The sequence below is a fragment of the Staurois parvus genome, unplaced genomic scaffold (assembly GCF_062004578.1).
Source record: "Staurois parvus isolate SC_StPar_1 unplaced genomic scaffold, SC_StPar_1.0 ptg000154l, whole genome shotgun sequence".
NCBI classification, from domain to species: domain Eukaryota; kingdom Metazoa; phylum Chordata; class Amphibia; order Anura; family Ranidae; genus Staurois; species Staurois parvus.
The window spans coordinates 9,478,407-9,500,472 of record NW_028317950.1 but is presented as its reverse complement, the minus strand read 5'-3'; the positions used below and the strand labels follow the sequence as shown (position 1 = coordinate 9,500,472).

At 39.1% G+C, this 22,066-nt stretch overlaps 1 protein-coding gene across 1 annotated transcript in view; it reads right to left on the bottom strand.

The window, feature by feature from the left end:
• Nucleotides 1-8,774: 8,774 nt before the first annotated feature.
• The window catches only part of NSMF (NMDA receptor synaptonuclear signaling and neuronal migration factor), a 76,409-nt gene continuing 63,117 nt past the window's right edge, over nucleotides 8,775-22,066 (bottom strand). Inside the window, exons 15-16 of the mRNA XM_089675024.1 lie at nucleotides 21,885-21,960; nucleotides 8,775-18,454 (exon numbers count right to left, since the gene is read on the bottom strand). Of these exons, the coding sequence (XP_089531150.1) occupies nucleotides 18,357-18,454; nucleotides 21,885-21,960 (174 nt within the window). The 3' untranslated portion in view covers nucleotides 8,775-18,356. The remainder of the gene's footprint in view (nucleotides 18,455-21,884; nucleotides 21,961-22,066) is intronic.

Sequence of the window (22,066 nt, the reverse complement as noted above, 5' to 3'; positions counted from 1 at the left end):
GTTCACATTTAATTTTATTAAATGCATTTTGTTTTGCAAATAAAACACACTTATGTACCCTATCACCACATGGAATACCCATAACATCTGGGTTATTCCTCAGTTTAATGGCCAGAGGTTCACAGGCTAAAACAAATAGAAGAGGAGATAGTGGGCAGCCCTGCCGAGTGCCTTTATGAATGGAGAGATAATCCGAGCCATATCCCTTGACCGACAATCTGGCTATTGGTCCACTGTATAAAGCATGGAGTACTGTGAGAAAATTCTTGCCGAACCCATACCATTCCAGAGTGTAAAATAGGTACTGCATTGCTTTCCACATTCCTATACCATCCCAATTAGATTTGAGTGCGGAGATAATATCTATCAGTTGACTTGTTTGGTTAGGTGCTTGTCTATTAGGATCAAATCCCACTTGGTCCGGATGGATATAACCTGCCAAAAATGAGTTTAATCTGTTCGCTAATATTTTGGTCATAATCTTGAGGTCAGCATTAATAAGGGAGATTGGGTGGTAGTTCACGCGGTCACCATGGTCCTTGCCAGGTTTAGGTATAACGTGTATAAACGCATTGTTTTCAAAACACAAAGATGGGGGGGTCAAAACCTATGAATATTTTTTATTTATAGTAGTGGCCTGAAAAGCCATCTGGTCCCGGCGCCTTGGAGGGATTTAAACTGTTTATAGCTTTAGCCGCTTTTGTTTCCAGAAATTCCTGCTCCATGAGCTCCATGTGAGCCGCAGTGATGTGCGGTACGGAAAGAGTTTGGAAAAATGTACCCATTCGAGAAGTTTGAGGTGGTTCCGGTTGAGAGTAGAGTTTTTGGAATAAAAATTAAAGAATTCCCACTCCACCAGCTGGGGATTCTGGAATCTATGTCCGTTACTCAAGTGCAATTTCCGTAGTGCCGGGGAATAAACACGTGGCGTGAGCTTCCACGCAGAGTATGGGGTTTATCTCCAAAGGTATAAAAACGATGCTTCGACCAAGGGACATATTTCTCAACTTTCATCATTAAGGTAAGGTTAAAAGTCATTCTTGTCGCATCTATGTTATGTCTAATGTCAATGTGAGGATTTTTTTTTTCATTCTCTGAGTAGCTCCTTGAGCTCCTCTTCTTGGTTGGTTGGTGAATAAGCAGTTCCCTTTCCTGTTTTGCCCTGGATGCTATTTGAATAAGTTTGCCTTAGATCGTCGCCATATGTGCTGCCCAAATTGTGGTAGGGGAAGTGTCCTTTGCAATATTCTCGGCAAAATACTGGCGTATTGTAGTTTAGGATAACCACACTAGGGGTAAAAGGCACCCGTTTAGCAATACAGATCGCGACACCTCTTTTTTTATCTGAGCCGTTAGACAGATAATATGTGGGGTATTTGGCATTCAGATAACTAGGGTGTGATTTACGAGAGAAATTAGTTTCCTGCTGCAATAAGACATCTATCCCTAGTTTATGGTAATGTTGGAAGGCCAATGTGCATTTGTTTGGAGAATTGAAGCCTTGGACATTGTGGGTGAGTACTTTAAAATTAGTCAGGGCTATATTGTAAAGCGCTGAGCAAACTGTTGGCGCAATATAAATCCTGTATAATAATAATAATTTTAGTAATAATGGTTCGGCAGTTTGTACTCGCCTGATATAGCTAGAAATTCTGAAAGGCCTTCTGCACACTGGTACATACCCTTTCAAGCAGACTCTGCAATAAATAAAGATATATGGTTCACACATATTGAAATACATGTTTAAACTGGCCAACTGCGTCAAAGTAATCACTCTATGGCCAGTCCTACTCTGCCCTTCCTACGCAAATGCTACTGTCAACACAATGCCATCATAGGGGAAAAGACAAAGTGGGGGAGAGCTGATATAGCTGATGCACACTCCACCAATATCTTCCTGGTAGTCGTACAAGTCCCCACGTCCTTATAGAAAAAAAGAGTACTGAAATAAGGAAGAAGCTAGAAAAGAGAAGGAATAGAAAAAGGTACTAAGAACATTAGCAATGACTTTTTTCCGCTGACTGCCTATTGACAGGCAGCGGAGGTCAACAATATATATTTCCACAATATATAAACCAAAGCAGGTTGTGGGGGCCAGCACACCAATATCAAAGGCGAAGTTGCCATCAGCAAATGGCTAGGGGAAAGTTTGCAGCAAGTGGCATGCGGATCCGCCTCAGCACATCTTATCTTCAAGCCCATGTCGGAAGGGATACATGATGAGAGAGGCCGAGTATGCTTTCTTGTGTTTGCAACTAGAAACATACGTAACCTAACAAGGTCACTCTGAACATAAGAAACTATAGGATCTTTTAGACCATAACAACTCCAGCTCTATGTAGGAACTGTTTCCTCCCCTCGACTACCCAGCATGGTAAGTAGAAGGGGGGTGTAATCAGAACAACCACAGGTATCACCCTCAGTGATGCCTAAAAAGGAAGGCAATTTGTGGCAGTCCATTTCCCAGTATTCATGTAGATAACCTGGCCTTTTTTATAGTAGTAGACACTCTGGCAGAGGGAGAGTTCTGTGAGATTAGTCCCAGTCCCATGAGGATTCCCTCTCCCTCTTGGAACCTTGAGAATGAGTGTGTCTTTCTTCTAAATGTAAACGAGAGCAGGAAGGGAAAGGACCAAGGATATTTGATTTGTCGATTCATTAACTGCGTCAGTAGTGGTTTCAGCAAACTTCTCTTTTGAATGGTCAATGGAGAGATGTCATTGAAAATGTGAATTTGGTGACCCTGGAGGAAAAGATCCTGTCTGGTTCTAGCTGTCATCATTATTCTTTCTTTTTTTTAATTTAAATATTTTAATACATTTTCAAAATTTCATATTTGTACAAACAAGCTATAAACAAATAAATACATAAACCTGTAGAGGATTGTGATAGACAGTCCACGTTTTATTAGATGATCAGTAAAATGACAATTTTATAGTCTTGCTACTTTCTGCTTCTTGCTCTTTAAAAATTCCTTACTCTCTTAAGTAAACAATCAGATATAGGTTGACAGAACAATGATGATAATTAAGATGGCACTTTCATCCGGAGTCTCACCCTAGGTGACTCATTAGGAGAAAAGTATTTTTTAATGTAAACAACCCCCATAAAAGGGAATGAGTCTTTTTGGGGAAAATGATTGGAAGATATGAACACGGATGGACGAACACGCAGAAACCAGTGGACTTTTCACCCAATCAATGTATATGCTTTGCCTGCATCATAAGCCCTATAAATTATACTGTTAGTTCCTCAATAAAACAGAATTTTAGGAAGTTGGCAAACTGCGAAGTGTCAGTGTCTTACTTCCACGTGCACGTATTCTCATATTAATTTGGCTCACTGGTAGATCACGGTAAATGGTCTGTAAGTGACCGAGTCCAAAACAAACCTACCACCGTTTTGATTATCAAATATCTAATTGTTATCCAGAAATCCTTAACATTAATGTTAATGATTTTTTATTTCTTTGATCCTGTAAAAATGCTGCTTGACTATAATGTCCCGGGGAAGTCCATTGTATCTAGGGGCCGTTAAGGCCCTATGGAAGCGGTCTAATTCCAGCTGGTGTGGCGTAATGTCTGGGAGAAAGTCCTGCATCAGGACATGTATAGCCTACTCCAAATCTACCACCGACTCCGGAAGGCCTCTGATCCTGAAGTTATAACGTTATGATCTATTCTCAAGGTCTTCAATCTTGGCTTGAGCCTGGTCCAGTTGGTCTTGTAAAGTAGCTATCAGGTTGGGATTTTGGTTAACCCTTTTGACCGCGCCATCCAATTTTGGATTCAATAGAGTCCAATCTTTCCCCTATGCACTGAAAGTCACTTTTGATATTGGTGGTAATGATGGCACAAGCTTTGGATAATTCCTGCTGCAATAATGTGGATAATCTGGCTATAAGCACTGCATCTCCTGAATATGGAGTCGGTAGTGCTGGGGGCAGAAATTCAGCAGAGCTATTCTGACTCAGGATTATATCAGCTAGTTCTGCCATATTTTTATCCATAGAGGAAGCTGGGGAGGCCGCACTATCAATGTCTCCCCCAGGTGATAGAGGGCATAGGGAGAATTGTTGTCCTCCATCCTGCAGCGATCAATGTGGTTGCGGGTCTTCCTGGGACTGTGAGGAGAGAGGATCCCCCAGTATTTCAGCTGGAGAAGCTGGTGGAGATGAGGGCTGCTGCTGGTGGGATGGCTGGCCGCTGCGTGGTGTCCTCTTCTATATTGGTGCCATCTTAGCTGGAGCGGTCCACTGTGGGAGAGGAGACTGGTGGTCCGATCGGGGCTGCTGTGAAGTCTGTGCTGACTTTTCTTTTTTGCTGCACCCGCCGTCTGATGGTGCATCATGGGCTCCCCCAACCAGAGGTACCTGTCTAAGGCGTCTCCTCTGTCCCCTTCAGTTGTAATTAGCTCCGATGACCGAGGGTGTGCAGAGCACGGTCAGTGCATGTCCTGTTCCGGCACCGCATGCGTGCGCACCAACTGTTTTTGTTTCTCTTAGTATTTTTTGTGATACATTAATTTTATATTGCATAGGCACCAAAGGTCTCTGGCCTGCCTCTGCATCACTTTTGTACTGGATGTGCTTTGATATATATGTATTTGTTCTATTAAAATGGCAATCAACACAGCTTAAACATAAGGTCAAAGAATGAGCATGACAGCCAGGGAACAAGCATTCTTTAATGCTACAGTGGTGACCTCCATTATTCTCCCTGGACATTTTTCCTATAATGAACTCATCTTCAGATCTTCTATGCTTTTTATTACTTTGCAATTGAGTAGCTCAGAAGATGTTTTCTTGCAACTTTATCAGGCTTAAAAATAAAACTTGTATTCCACAAAACAAATATACATTTAAGTATAGTTCATAAGGGGGGATTTATACTCTCCAAAATACATTTCTCAGCAGGATTATTGCCAATGCTTTCCATGAACTGGAATTTGTTTTGCACACACAGGGTCATTCTGCTGCCACCTTGTGCCTAAATAAAAGACTGCAGAAATCACAGAATTATTCAGCAACATTGTGCAAGAGACTTGTGGTTTTTTATTAATATACAAACGCTTAAAGTCAAATGCAACTCAAAAACTTTTGTTTTGTTATAAACAGAGTGGTGAGGGGATAGAGCCCCTGCCAATTTTTAATGTAGTCTGGCACCTATTGAAGTTGTGGTGAAACACAGTGGCTTAGTGTTTATAGCACTGGGTTACCCTGATCAGGTCATATCTGCATGGAGTTTTCACATTCTCCCTATGCTTGTGTGGATTTTCTCTGGGTACCCCAGTGCATATACAGTGGGGATCAAAATTTTGGGCACCCCAGCTAAAAATTTGTATTAATGTGCATAAAGAAGCCAAGATAAGATGGAAAAATCTCCAAAAGGCATCAAATTACAGATTAGACATTCCTATAATATGTCAACAAAAGTTAGATTTTATTTCCATCATTTACACTTTCAAAATAACAGAAAACAAAAAAATGGTGTCTGCAAAAGTTTGGGCACCCTGCAGAGTTAATATCTTGTACTGCCCCCTTTGGCAAGTATTACAGCTTGTAAACGCTTTTTGTAGCCAGCCAAGAGTCTTTCAATTCTTGTTTGAGGTATCTTTGCCCATTCTTCCTTACAAAAGTCTTCCAGTTCTCTGAGATTTCTGGGCTGTTTGTCACGCACTGCTCTTTTAAGGTCTATCCATAGATTTCCAATTATGTTGAGGTCAGGAAATTGTGAAGGCCATGGCAAAACCTTCAGTTTACGCCTCTTGATGTAATCCCCTGTGGATTTCGAGCTGTGTTTAGGATCCTTATCCATTTGTAGAAGCCATCCTCTCTTTAACTTCAGCTTTTTCACAGATGGCATCAAGTTACCATCCAAAATTTGCTGAAATTTTAGTGAATCCATTTTTCCTTCTACTCGTGAGATGTTCCCTGAGATATGGTAATGATGTTGGCTAGATCAGTCTCCCATTTCAGAAAGAGTGCTGTTTTTGTTAAATAGCAGTTTATGTTGGAATAAGTTATAGAAAAGGGAAATGCCCATCCAGGTTGGCAAAGAAGAAGTATAGAATTGCCATGCTTTAGGGTGTGTGCGAAACTCCGGGAAGGGGGTGTGTAGAGAGAAAACAAGTGATCCCAATGTAAGAAACGTAGGGGTTGATTTACTAAAGGCAAAAAGCAGTTCACTTTGCAAATGCAGTTGCTCCAGAGCTTAGTAAATGAGCACAAGCTTTGCTGACTTCCATCGTCCAATCATGTGCAAGCAAAATGCAGATTTCTTTTATTTTCCCTGCACGTGATTGGGTATTCTATGCAAAGTGAAGCTTTATCTCATTTACTAAGCTCTGGAGCAACTGCACTTCCAGAGTGCAACTGCAGTTTACAAAGTGAAGTGTCTATTTGCCTTTAGTAAATCAACCCCTTAGTATGCAGCAGCCTATATTCCTGCCTTAATTTCTCTAGGCTTTTGAGGACATGTTCAGACATTATATCAGCAACCACTGTAATACCATAATGGGTCTGTGTTTTGAGCAAATGTTGTGGAATAAGACACTCCAACATAGAGGCTGGTATACACATATCACTCATAAGTGGACTTTAAAGTGAATGGCAATGGAGATCCCTCCATGCCAGTAGAGATGCCTGAGTTGGTAAAAGCAAATTTACCAGCTCCAATGGTTTCCATAAATAAGTGTATGCAGATCTGAGGAACGCACCAAAGCCAATTCTATACCTATCCATAGAACAGTATCTGAAGGCCTAATCCAGTGCTTGAGCTGATCCAGTTGGGCTGCTAAGTAGTAGTCCTTAATATCCACAAAGCCCATACCTCAAAGATTCCTATGTTTGACCCAATGAGTATAAGAGCATCTGGCCTTTTTGTTTTGCTATATATATATATATTTTTTTTTTTTTAATAAAGAGGTCAATAAATGAAAGGCGGTTGGGAGGGATGAGTAACTGTTCTCTCGTGTTGATGGATATCTGAAAGCAACTGTCATTTCCAGGTTTCTCGGATGGCTAGTTCCCCATTATGTGCTATGGTTCCATCTGTGTCGTGTAGTGATTTGACTGCCAGCAGGTGGAAATACAGAACAGAGTGGGGTAACCGACTTTTATGTTTGTATTGTATATGTACACACTGGCAGCCATATTTGCTAATTATATATGCAGGCTTTTTTTTGCATTAAAATTTAATTGTACATTCATACTAGAATTGAGCTATTAGTCTCCTGTTACCCCTGCAGAGCAGCACTCAGACTGGGAGAAGGAGCTCAAGGATCCAATCAGGCTTTGCTGCATGCACATATAGCTAACAGTAAGCATGCTGACGGGAGGAGGGCTGTGGCTTATGAGCATGGTACTGCATTGTCCAATCAGCAGGTGGGGGATGTGTTCTTACTAAAGCAGTGCAGCTGAGTTCAAGGGGCTGCCTGTGCTGTCGGGCAGGGATGCCTAGATTGCACAACTAGACATGTCCAGGATGAAAAAAATGTGTTTTGTTTCGTTATTTAAAAAATTTTGTTAATTAAAATTCATTACATTCGTTTTTTGGAATGTGTCTTTTCTTTTTCGATTTATACTGAATTGAAAAATATCAAATTACATTAATATTCAAATTTATTCTATTCCAATTACAGAAGACTGTTATATTCTTTCTATTCTAATCTATTCTGTTCCTCTTATTTTCTATTCTATTTTTTCTTTCCTTTCTGTTTTATTCACTTATTTTCTATTCTATTTTAATCTATTCTTTTCTATTCAAGTGTTTAATTCTATTCTATTCTTTTTTTTATTTTCTATTCTGCTCTATTCTTTTTCTATTCTACTCTTTTTTCTATTCTATTCCTTTATTTTCTATTTTATGTTAGTCTTTTCTTTTGTTTTCTATTCTACTCTATTCTTTTCTATATTTGAAAGACTGTGGTATTCTTTCATTTTTTTTTCTATTCTATTCAAATCTATTCTATTCTTTATTTTCTATTATATTTTTTTCTCTCTTTTCTATTTTATTCCCTTTTTTATTTTATTATATTATTTTATTTTCCGTTTTACTCTATTCCTTTCTATTCAAATATTATCCATTCTATTATTTTCTATTTTGTTTTTTATTTTCTATTCTATCCTTTTTCCATGCTTTTCCTTTATTTTCAATTCTATTTGTCTATTCTTTTATTTTCTATTCTATTTTACGCTGTTCTTTTCTATGTTCTATTCAAATTTCGAAAGACTGCCGTATATTAAATTTTTTTTCTATTCCTATTGAAATCTATTGTATTTTTTCTATTCTATTCTTTTCACATTTCGGAAGATGGCTATATTTTAACACTAATACACACACAGTTGTTGAAGGAAATTAGTAATATTCAGCAATTTGTTTATATTTTGAATTAATTTCATTTTCGAATTCTATTTAATTTTTGAGTTTGATTTGAATTTCGGCCGAAATTGTTTAATTATATCAGATTCGTTTAAAATTTGTTACTACTGTAATTCAGGTAAATCTGAATTTCCAAATAATGGAACATTCATCCGAATCTTGATTCAGAACAAAACGAACCACACGTCTATGCACAACATGCTTAGTGGAATTACTAATCCTTTGGCAAGTAATACGGTTCCCATATACTGTACATTTTTCAAAACTTGTATTGAGTTCAGCTTTAATGCAAATTTCTGTGTAATACATTTGGTCATCGATAGATAAGAGATATTATTATTAATACTAATAATGTGTGTGTACTGAAACGCAGAAAAAAAAAAGAAGCAAAAGTCAGAGGGAGAAAGTTTTTATTACAAAATGACAGTGGAAATACACATCACTGCCCTGCCATCAAAAAAAATCAACATGGCTATTTTGCACTTTGGAAAGATTAAAAACATTTTTAAAAGGTTTATTACACTCTGCAGAAAGTCCCGACCTGTTATAAACTTACAGATCATATATCAGTTATCATATATGGTATAAAATGAAGCAGATTTATCATGTAATGCAAGAGTTCCAACATGATATACAGAGCAGTAGCAGAGAAGAGATGTTTAAATTGGCATTGGGCTGCTGACAGTTCCTTCACTATGTCACCATAAATCAGATCCACTCTGATGTATTATTCATGTCATGGAGCCCTACACCTTTGTGAGATGGCTATGTAATAGCTGCTAGCCCCTAGGGCCCCAGCTGCACTTGTTGCACACAGTTTCAGCACTTTTTTTGTTGTACTTCCACATGCATTTTTTCCTGCACATTTCATTTCCCTTTTTAATTTAAGAAATGGGCTAGGATGTTTCCATTGTTTAAAATGTACTAAAATAGGGAAAAGAGCAGGTTACACATGTTTATATTTGTTAGTTCATTCATTCCTCAGGGTGAAAAAGTGGGCATTAATGCAAGTGACAGGTGTTTTTTTTTTTGGTTAAAAAGGTACACTGTCACCTTACCCATGCAAGTGAATAAGATGAAGAGGGCGCCAAACTGTCAACTAGCCCAGGCCCCAGTGAAAGGGGATTCTTTGGCCCCCTACTGGTTGTCAAGAATAAAAATATATGGACTTTTGAGAAGATCGTTTGGCGCTCAATTCCTTCAGTTCACCCCAAATTTTTCAAGTTGGGAGATGATCATCAACCACCTGGTGTTGAGTGGCTGAGATCAAGTTGGTAAAAGCAGGGAAAAGTGACCATGTCTCTATAAAGGGCCCTCTTATACTTACCAATTCCTCTGCACATAAATTACTGGTGCCAATGACCAGAAAGGAGATGCGACACTGCTTCGAACTGCCAATGGCTGTTAGAAACTAGTGTTGTCACAGGGGAAGAGGTCACATGCTCCTCCATACCAGAATGTGCTGGGTGTTATAACCAGCTACAGAGGAAGGAGCACCCATGAGTGTTGACAAGGTGAGTATAAGGGGGTCGGGGTTTGAGGTGCAGACACCATCACTTTACCCTACATGGGCAACAAATAGCAATGCTTTTTAAAGCAGAACTCCAGCCAAATATCTATTTTTTTAATTAAAGCTGTGTGGAAAGGTAGGATTCTCTGCCAGGTTTTTCTTACTTTGCCCTTGCTGGTTAGATTTTCCTTCCTCTCACCAGAAGAGGAAGTAAGAATATATTTCCCATGAACAGATGGACAACAGGAAAAAGAGTCTGTAACATTTCCCTGCAGTATTAAAGAAAAAAAAACAACAAAAAAAGGGCTGGAGTTCCACTTTAAATAACCAATAGTCTGTTTAAACTAAATCTGTCATAAGAGATAAAATGGAGCCTGCCATTGACTAGCTAACTCTCTAAAAATGCCAACTGGCTGTCTGACTTTTCTGACCCACGTGTTTGTTTCAGGTCAGTGATTCAAAAAGTACTGAAATCAGCAGAACAGTCAGGCAACTAGTATTTTCACAAGGAGGTCAGCAATTACATATTGAATTAAAGGACATAATTGGGAAACTCTGTTATAACATTTTTATCACTTCTCAAATTATTATTACTAATCCATAAGAAAATATTCATCCACATATCCTAAGTTTAAAATCCTTAGTGACCTACTCTATATGCACATGGAGCAATCGTACAAAGTCTGGTTCAATTGCCTCCTAACAGTCATGCACTTCTGCTCGCTGAGCAATATATTCATTTTAAACATTGTTCAACTTTAATCTGTACAAAGTTTTCAACTAACTTATCCTGTACAGTTCTTTACATGTCACTGCTGTACAGAAAATCCCTTTATTGCAGAGTATCTATTACTATCTATTACATCTTCATTCAGAATATTATAGTTTAAATACCTCATAACATCCATTGACAAAACTTCTCAGGTTACTTGGGAAGATACTGTTTTTAAAAGCAGACATAGAAATTAATTAGCAAATAAGGCCCCTTTCACACCAGTGCCTATTGTCTGCTGTTTGTATGCCTATGCACCATATCTGTATGCGCAATACAGACTAAGGCCCCGTTGACACATAGCGTGTTTCCATTCGCAATGTTTTTTTTTTTTGGAGTGATTAACAAGGGTGTTTGTGTGTTGCACATGGGGCAGACTATTAACCTGAATAGGCTCCCCTATGTGCATTTGCAGCAAATTTTGGCCCTGTGCCAGGTGCAATTTTACACGCAGGATTTGCTGTGCTGCAAAATCTCACTGCATTTGGGGTGCTAATAATAATTAATGACACCCAAACTCGCGCCACGTTTTGTTGCAATTTCAGGATCGCGACGAGTTGTCTAAAAGACAACTTGAACTATAAAATATATTTAGATAAGCTAAATGTCATGTGCAACCGCCCCCACTTCAGTCCAGTCAGTCCACTTAAAATTGATAATTAAATTTTTTTGTTATATGCTAGCAGGGGTAGGCACACTTTGTCCCTCCAGCTATTGCAGAATTACAAGTCCCATGAAGCACTGCAAGACTCTGACAGCCCGTAAGCAGATGGAACTTGTGGGTTCACAAAAAACCAAAGGCCAAAGTTTGCCTAATCATGTGGCAGAGAGTTAAACCACCTGAAGCTTACTTATATTTCATGGGGACACTATTGGTAAGATCTCTGTGCCGAATTCCTGGCTCTATACACCTGCTGTGCTCATTGCGAGGGGTTCCCACCAACCCTGCTGGCTTTTGAATTATTTAGTTTTTTTGGCGAATGTGACAAGAGGAGTTGAAACACACAAAGGTGCGCGAAGACATCCAAAATTCTCAGGTGGGCAGAAATAGAGCCAGGAATTATGGCAATTAGGTCCCACTGTTGGAATAACTAAGACATGCAAGAAGCCAAGGGCTGGCTAAACCCGTCAGGCTCCACTTCTAGCTAAAGCATCCCTCATGGCAGGAATGACCCTTTAACAAGTTCAAATGCCTTAGTCATACAAGACACGCCAGGGCTAAGGGTAGAAAGGCTGTTGACAGCTTGCCCTGGGTGGCTACTTCTAGAACTCTTGCCTTACTTTGCTGGCAGTTCTAGTTGTATTAATCAAAAGCACGGGGAACCAAAAGTACGCAGTGCACCACTCCATCAATGAGAACTCACGCCCTGCAAAAATACAGACCGCACTGGACAATGACAGGCAGGAGGGTGTCTGTCTGGAAATTTCTTATTATAGATATGAGAATGTGTTACTAACTGCGAGCAGTTGGGGCCTTTGGACCACCCTATGTCTCAGCTCATGGGGCCATGCAGTAATCCAACCCTGGGTAGCACCCTGGGGTCATTTCAGATAAAAAGTAAAAAATAGCACTTAGAGTTACATTTTAAATTTGTTACAGACTATGCAAAATATGTACACTCACATGTAATACTTGCTACACCAAACCGGCCTCTATATTTGTTATACATTTTCTCATACAATTCAAAAGTGCCATTCATATATTAGCAGAACCTGACGAAAATACTATATAGGTATACTCTATAGTTACAGAGATGCGTATATGTTTATGTATGGTTTTCTAGTTTATGAAATGACTACAAAAATATTGACCAGGTATAATGGAATGCTTACACGGTGGTGGGATGGAGTATGCACTATTGCTTAAATAATAGAGAAAATCAAATGTAATGTCAGTAGGAAAAAAACTGTCAGCTCATCTATTGCAATTGTTCATATAAAAATTCTTAAGGCTCTATTACATGGATGTTCTTTTAGCAGCGTGCATGAGCAACTGGAAAATAATACCACTCTCCTGCAGTGAATTCATTTCATTTTACTCTTCAAGCATAATGATATTGGGAACCATAACATACTAAGCGCAAAAATGTGCTTTTTTCAGTATGTGACTTCCACCCAGTCACATGACCAATGCTTCAGCACTGGTCATATGTCCTCCATCAGAAGATCTTGGGAGGACTGACACTTAAGAGAACCAGTAGATACCTTTGTAATTTTTGAATACAGTAGGTACTCTGGTTTGTTTTGCCATCTTTGGACGTTTGGGAGATTTTCTCTTACTTCCTGCCCTGGTGATGTCACCATGAGGATAAAAGTACTTTATATTAGTAGGATGGGGGAAGTTGGGAAAAAAAGCAACCTATAGGGGTCTGACCACCTAGTAGCTAAAAGATCACCACTGCTAGAGAGCTTCAATTAGTAACAGAGTACAAGAACAGAATATTCCAACAAAAGAACCAACAAAAAACAGTTAAAAAAAAAAAAAATATATATATTATTATACAAGATTTATATAGCGCCAACAGTTTGCACAGTGCTTTGCAAAGTATCTAGAATTTACATAATGCACCTGTAAGGAACTAAATGCTCCTATCCTGTACAGACAAGGCAGCTGCCATCTTAGCCTCTATCTGATCTGCAGTCGCTATGGTGCTGCACATGTGATCAGTTATGACACCAGTCATTTGATGGTGTGATGGTTGGGTTGAGAGCAATAGCAACTGTGACAGTTATCATTCACAGCATCCCTTGAATGGAACTGCTTCGGGAAACCATTAAAAGCAATAAGTGGAATGAGTTCCAAAGTGGAACTAAACCCATTCCTAATTACTTTCAAGAGATGCTATGAATGGTAACTGTCACTGTTGCTCGTACTCTCAACCAAACTGTCAGGCCATCCAATGGCTGGTGTCATAACTGATCACATGTGCAGCATCCAAGAAACTGCAGATCAAACTATGGCTAAACTTCTAGCCGTTTTGGCTGTAAAGGAAAAGAAGGTTTAATTCTGCTTTAATCCATACAAATGCATTATGTAGATTGTAGATACTTGATATCTATATATAAAAAAATCTATTGGTCCTGTTGCCTTTTGTTGGAATATTCAGTTTTTTCTATTGCTGTTTGTTACTAACTGAATCTCCCTGGCAGAGGGTTAGCTTTTAACCACTATGTGGTCTGGCCCCTTTAGGTTTTTTTTGCTTAGTTTCCTCCTCCTGCAAGTGGTGACTGAGACCCATATGCATAATGATTAAGGCTGTGTCCCTCAAAGAAAGAGAAAACGTGCTTATGGTAAAGGCAGAGCATTGCACACAACCTTGCTATATTATAACGGTATTGGAATTTCCAGGATGCGGAGATACCACAGCCAATGTTGTAGAAGAAAAAAAATTAATAAACACAAATAAATGGCATATTAATAATTTATTGATCTCCTGCAGTAATGGAGCCATCAGAATATCAATGTGCTCCCTCTCCACATCCCCCCTCCCCTGGCACGGTGTTCCTGCAGGCACTGAAGTGCATCAAACATTGCATGTCGCAAACACCTCACAGGTCATTAGTCCGGAGACGGAGATATTTTTCATGTGCCTCAATGCAATGCTCCGTTTTATGGAAATGTCATGTTCATTAGTGATAATGAATTTGTACATGATCATCTTTGCCTACAGGGTGGCTTCAGCCAAAGACAATATCTCTAACTTAGAAGTCTGTAAATTTATAAAGGCAGTATATATTAGTATAGAGTATTTTAGAGGAATATTACAAAAGTGGTGTAATACACGACTACATAACCAGTGTAAATGGCGTACATGATCGTCAAACAAGCTTTATAGACTGATTTGTGAAAATGGAAATAAGGGATGCTTAAAAGTCTGAAACCATTTTTGTTAAAGTTATGAACACAGCAAGAAGGGATCCGAATCCTTGTCAGGATTGTATTGCCGTCTGTGCCCCTGCTGGGGAGATTCACCCTCTCCATATGAGTTTATGAATACTGTCACATGAACAAAAAATTGATTTAATATAGTCAACAAAAGAAGAGAAGAAATCTTCCAGTGGGGACACCTGTTCCCATATTATCTTCCAATAATGAGGGAATTTCCTATCATTTTAGAGAGGTTTACTACACACATTTTGTGGAATCTCTGGGACAGGAAGTAATCGGAATTCTCCCCAAAATGACAGATGGCAAAAAAAAAAAAAAAAAAAAGACAAAGTTTTAACTATTTGCTACTATCCCCCTCTCTTCCTCCCAAAAAAGCTTTAGATAGCATTCAAATAACTTTTGCCTTTCCTGACATTTTGGTGTCAACCTCGTAGAATAATGGATAACTAACCAATTTTTTGAAAATTTAAAATATCTTTATTTAGTGGCATTTGTATTCCCCCCAAAAAAATCTATATTACATAAGCAAAATTTCCAATTTCGTCTGAAGGACAAGCAAAATTTATATTTTTGTCTGAAGATGTAATAAAAGGTCTAATTTTACTAAACCTGACATTTGACCTTTCAAAAAGAAAATTATAAATTTTATTGATTTACAAAGTCTGTTCATCACTGTACAGAGCAAACTGAACAAATGACCTTTAGCTCTGAACCAGAGGAGCTTACAATCCACCGCAGTACACAAAAAGCTTACCAATGTACATATGTATTCCAACTGAGATATCTATGTTATATAAAGAAATGTCAACTTTTTGGAAATAGAGGTAAATTATTCCCTAAGAAAAAATGTATTCAAAACAGAATCAAAGCTATCTTCCTTTCATTTGCAATTATATTTCATTATACGTTTAGCTCTAAAATTTGCAGACACAAATGACAAGGGGCATTTAAATTATCACAATTTAAAGGTTGAATAGTTTAATAAAAGCGCACTTATCCTTTGTTTTATAATAAAAAGGAAACATTGGATTCATATGTATTTTATGTGTATGTCCTACTTGCCAAACTGTTTAAGTGTGATCAATGCTCTCTTCCTATTACAACCATGTGTCTTTCCACTTGTAAAAGAAACCATGATTAAGGGCATTGCATATACATGACTAAATTTTAGTTTATTTTACATTGACAATAAATTTCACAAGCCACCACCACTTGTTTAAAGGCATCAGGTTGGCAGGCAAGCATGTTGTGACATTTTATCATCTAAAAGCAAGAGAAGCATGTGTTATGCTAAAGAAATTTGCAGTTAAATTAGAATTGCAACTCCCCCCCCCCCACTCACTGAAGAAATGCAATAAAACAACATACTCAATATTCAGGATTTACTTAAAACCCGAAGAAGCTTATTGATAAAAAGCAGCTATCATTGTCCTGATTTATGAACCCCTGACATATAGTGTAAAAAAAATCCCAAGGCATAAGTCTTTGACAAAAAAATGTTTTTTTGTACAGTTTGGAAAACATAATTTTGTTCTTTTACGTTGTCCTTAAAAAGTGTCAGCTTTCCAGAAAATACAATTATGCCAGCAGAGAACAGACTGGCCTTTTTTAAATTCCTAAATAACAGTTACCATGAAGATATGCTAACAAATCTGGTAAAATGCACAAGAAACGGAAACATTTTTAAAAAAAAAAAGGCTTAAAAAAACAGTTATAACCCCCCCCCCCCTCCACAAAAAAAAAAAAATACTCAAGTTTGAAGCTTTATCAGTAGGCCCAAAAGTTTTAAGCAATTAATATAAACCATATGCAACTCCAAAATACAGCAAAATAAATATAGGGGTTTTTTTTTTATTGCATTGCTACTAGGGAACTCATGGGAGAACCCTGCAATCTGTAGCCTAAAAAGTGAAAAAAATATATTTGCTTATATGAGACATATATAACATTTAAAATGCTTTAATCAACAAAGAGATGTCTTATAATATCCTTCCTTTAAAAAAACAAAAAAAAACATATTTACAGTATGGTTGCCTGTATCATAAAACACAGGATTGATTTAGCTGGAAAGCAGCTGGGTCACCAAAGTGACTTTAACCAATGCAATCACATGTTCTCTGGAGCCTAAACAGTGCCTGCTGTCTTCTAGTGTGCAATAAATAAAAGACTACAATTTATACATTACGTTTTGCTTGCCTGGTTTAGACTACGGATTACCAACATCTGGCCCCAAAATGTATGGTTGACTGACCTTTTAAATTAATTGGGCCTCAATATGTCAGGAGGAAATTTTTAGACCCATTAAGTACAGTGCAATGGTGATGACAAGAAAGTGAAATGAATGTGTATGCTAGGTGAATTCTGTGATTTTTACTCCGCCTCTTTTTGATCCAAAAATCAAGCAAAGAACTGCGGTCAGAAAGATTTGACTATTTGAGACGACGAATAATGTTAACATCTCAGCAATACAATCTTGGAAAAGCACTATCACCCACCCCACAACAAGATTATTCTATAGATACAGCAGCCAGCGGTTGCCCCACGTTCTGGCTGCGTCAATACACACACTATATAAAACCAGGCCTCGCCTCTGCAAAAAAACATCCGTCATGGATGCAGAAGATCCATACCCCTGGCTTACAGAATGCACGGTTACACACCAAAAACATACCAAACCTGAGGTCCCATCGAGAGAAGAGAAAAACCTGACACTCTTCAAAGATGGGCTATACCGTCGATATGGCTAGTAGCCTATAAATGAATTATATATGTAAATATATATACCGTTTACCGCTAAGTGTACTGTACATATAATTCTACTGAAGCCTACTATGTTCTCATAATAATATCAATATATTGCAAGGTGCCAAATGGATGTGAAAGTGTGCAGAGTCCAACAGTAGGGTGGGGTTGCTTGGCGACACCGGCACTATTCGAGAAACGATTGGTAACACGAAGCACAGTGTGTGGGACGGGAACTACCACTGGGTAGGAGAGCTGGGAATCAACGCATGATTGCTGGTGATCTAGGTGACTACAAAAGACTGTGTACTACTGTGTATAGAGTGTCCCGCTCTGTCACAAAACACACTGTGCAGGGTAGCTAAACAACCTCTGCACGTTTATTTATAACAATTAAATACGCTAATTGCCGTTTAAAAAAAAAATTGCACTTGTATCCTAAGTCACCCCACATGAAATTACTAGAAACCTCCTAATAAGATATATGTATATATTATATAGATATATCTATATCCATAAATGTATTAATTCTAAATCAGTCCAGCCTTCCTGCTTCGAACACCAGCTGTACAGTATTTGTGGCGCTCGTTCTTGGCGTTCTTGGTCATCCTCCGCCTGAAGGAAATAAAGGTCACCTGGGTTTGCTACAAAAAAAGTTTGCTGTGGTTTTTGAAGGCTAGTTGGGGTCCTTGCTCTCTAGTGCAAGAGTAGTTAACATTATTTTCGTAATAAAACCTGAGCATAAGTCTTACGAGGACCTTTAGGATAGCGGACCCGATGATTCTTTGTGTTTTGTTTGTTTTTGCCCTGAATTAACGAAGCTCAGTTTGAAGACACATCCTCCTCTTTTTCTCTATGTTCTGTCTTCGGGCTCAGGCTTGTCAAGCCTCGGGCCGACTCCCGTTCAAGGTAAAACAACCGCACAAATCGCCAGCGGACTGTGCCTTCCATTTCCGTCTTTGTACTCTGGTCCCTGGCTCTCTATAGCGGCAGGTCCCAGCAGACTGACAGCCCCCTGGGAAGCAGCAAAAAAAGTACTCCTAAAATGGCCTTTGACTGGGCTCATAAGATGTCGTCGTAATCTAGCAGCTTGGAGTGCTGGCGAGTTTTCCAAAGGCGATATAATCGAAAGTCAAAATATAATTCGATCAATTGCTTTCCTAAAAGGAAAAAAAAAAAAAAAGGGAGGAAATACATACAATAGGTTATATTGTAATTTACCTTAAAAGAACATAAAGTAGTCCAACTCTTATGACAGTGTTTTTATTACTGTCTATGCCAACCCTTCGCTCCCCCATTTAGGCCTCATGCACACTTGATGTTTTTAAAGCTGCTGTTAGGGGTGTCTGGCTATTTTTTCTGCCTCTAAATGCCACTGCATGTTAGTCTATGTATCTATGCACACATAGGCGTTTAGAGGCAAAAAACACTAGTGCCAAAACGTACCCAGTCTCCCCGTCCTCATGCTTCCAGTGTTGTGGCCAGATGGGAACGGTCCTTCATACGTGGTGGACCTATCCTAAAATTCGTCGCTTTTTGGTATGGGTCCATTCCCTTATACATTTGGTCACCATGGTCGATATCCCCAAAGATGCTCAGACAGCATTATTGAATGCCCCAGTGGACGATATCCTGAGACACATGCAAACTTTGATTAATTTATGTTCTTAGTGCAAAAATTGCTATAGCGACAGCCTGAAAAAGTCCAATAATTGCCCTGGCCTTGATGAAGTGCAAGCTAACCTGGATCATGCTTAACGAAAAGCTTGTGAAAGTCTTATGGGATAAACAAACCTTATTTGATAAGGTCTGGAACCCCTGGCTTTCTCATCTACAGATACCAGACACCTAAAGGTGGCTCCTGGGTGAGAAGTTGATGGATCCCTGGATAGACACACTCTTGTGCTCTCATTCTTCTCTTGTCTTTCCCCCTTTCCATTTCAGCTTTCCACATTCTTCTCTTACTTTTACTGCAAGTTTAGTTACCATTGACGAGATGCCTGTCCCAACTCATGGCTATTTATTTGTTTATTCACCACAAGTGATACATTATTGTATAGAGCAGGGGTACTGAGTTAGAAATTCACGGAGGTCAAAATCTCATTTTATTTCTATGACTCAGGTCCTTCACATCCCAGCTCTGCCTCTTTTACATCACAGCCCCCTTTACATCAGTGCCTTCAGTCTCTACTTTCACATCACAGACCCCCCTCCACCCTTTCACATCAGAGCCCCCTCTCCTCACATCACAGCGCCCCCCCCCCCCCCTTTCACATCAGGGCCTGCTCTTCTCACCTCACAGCCCCGTCTTTCACATCATAGCCCTCCTCCTCATTAAACCATAGTCTCCACTGCAGTTACAGCTCTTCCCCCTTCACAGTCCTACCTTAGAACGACAGAGGGTGGTACACACAGCAGGGTGGATTCCTCTTCTGTATATGTAGCTGCCTGCCTTCTGTATATGTAGCTGCCTGCCTGCCGCTGCTGTTAAACTCACAACAGGAAAGAGGATGGGAGATACGGAAGGTCTGCACTAAGGGTGGGAGCTGACCAACTCTCTTATTAACAAGCGAAATGTTGGGCAGCTCCCGCTCCCTATGTAAAACTGCCATATCTCCCACCCTCTTCCCTGCTGTGAGTATAACAGCAGCGGCAGCAGCCAGGTGAATACATATACAGAAGAGAAATCCACCTTGTTGTGTCTCATGCCCCCTGCTGTTCTGAGAGTTTTCATGCAGGCTGCTAAGTGGTGTGGCTGTGGTACAGCAGACAGGACAGGACTGTCCCTTGGTACATGTCTGGACCACGGACTGCCAATTAGTGACGCCTGGTATAGAGACAGATGCGGTCTCATGACCCCAAAGATACTTCTGACCTAGATGGGTATCCTTTATGGAGAGGACCCTATCGGCCAGTCTCTGCTTTACAGTGGAAACTAGAGCACAGTTGTACCTGCTCAGTCATTCATATTGTCCTTTGGACTATGCTGTGAGACATTTTTGCCAGCACACCCTGTGTCAGGTGTTGCTACTAGCAACTTTTGTGGTGAATGTTCTGTAATGTACATCTCAGTGCCATTTTGTATTGCCTTTTCTAATTGTACAATATAAAATACAAGTTTTTAAAATTATTTTTGAGGTACACATCTCATCTGTATTTATGGGAATATTGAAGTCGGACACAGAGGATTAATTTATTTAGACTTTAATTTTGCTGTATGCATTGACTGACAAAAAAAAGGTTTTCGCATAATATTTTCTAATTGTAAGTCTAATAAAAAAATCACTGAAACAGAAAAAAAAACACTGCCAGTGCATCCAGGAGCACCAGTGTTTTGGCAGGAAAAAAAATGCTTGCCACACAAACGCTAGGTGCTTTTAGAGCTTAAGCATTAATTCATATCAATGACCAGAATAAATTAATATTCTGGCCAATGATCCAAATCACGGGTGGCAAACTGGCAGCCCTCCAGCTGTTACAAAACTACAATTCCCATCATGCATCTGCATTTGGGAGTCATGTTTGTAACTGTCAATCTTGCAATGCCTCATGGGACTTGTAGTTTGGCAATAGCTGGAGGGCCACCAGTTTAACCCCTATGATTTAAATTAATGCCCAAGCACATTACACATATGCGTCAAACATTTTTTCTGCCAAAACGCTGCTACCAGAAGGAAAGGCGTCTAGGAGAGATGGCTAAACTTCTAGTGTGCATGAGACATTATTGTATACATGTGAAGAAGTGAGGAAAACATTTTGCGGATGTCATCACAAACAGACATAAAAAGCTAACAGAATTTTTTTTTTTTTAACCCTTTCCCTGGAGTTGGGCTTAATACTTAGTCTGTTAAATGAACTTTTGGATAAGCATGTAATACATTAACTGCTTAAACAGCAATATACTCCCTTTTGCTCTTTTGGAGTTTTAAACATAATTGGACAAAAGGCATTTTTTCTTTCTTAATACTTGCATGAAGGTATATTTTAACGCTCAAGAATCAAGAACATGAATCTGAAATAACTATTTTTGACCAATCCTATTTCAGTTTTAACCGAGTTCTATTTTGAACAGAAAAAAATATCTCCATTTGGTTGATTTGGGTAACTGCCCTTTGCATTATTATTCAAAGGCTGGAAAGACTTAATAAGAAAGCAGCTGTGGCTTGTACTTCCCAAGCCATAAAGATTGGCACTTCCACACATGCTTTTTCTATGACGTCATCTCTTGGTGGAGGGTCAGCAATTACAAGCTACTGCTGCCAAGTTCTGGAATATGTCCAATGCCTCATCTTGCAAACAAGGCTGAGTAGAATCTGCCAAGAGGGTGACAAACATGGACAGTGTGGCTGATGTTAGTTGCTCAAGGGAGATTTAATCAAGTCTGTCTAATTATATGAGTGGAAAATTAAAACTCTGAGCAGATGCTCTCCACAACCCTTGAGATATTACGTCCGTCATGAGACATGCCGCTTTGGCTTGCACCGGACATGGAGACAAGTAATTAATGTGCCAGTCGCTTCAGCCATGTTGTCATAGGATGTATGGATTACCTTACAAGCAATGTTCCAAGAACAGGTCAATAGCCCTTACCTTGTGCAGACAGTTCCAGAGGAGACTTGAAATCAATCCGGTGTGGACTCATTAGATTCTTCAGATTCTGGAAAAGCTTAAAAAGACAGACATTCAACTTAACCCAACTGGGAAAATACGCCAAATGGAAAAGAAAAAAGAAAAAAAAACACTAAGAAAAACCGTTAGATTGAAAGAGCAAG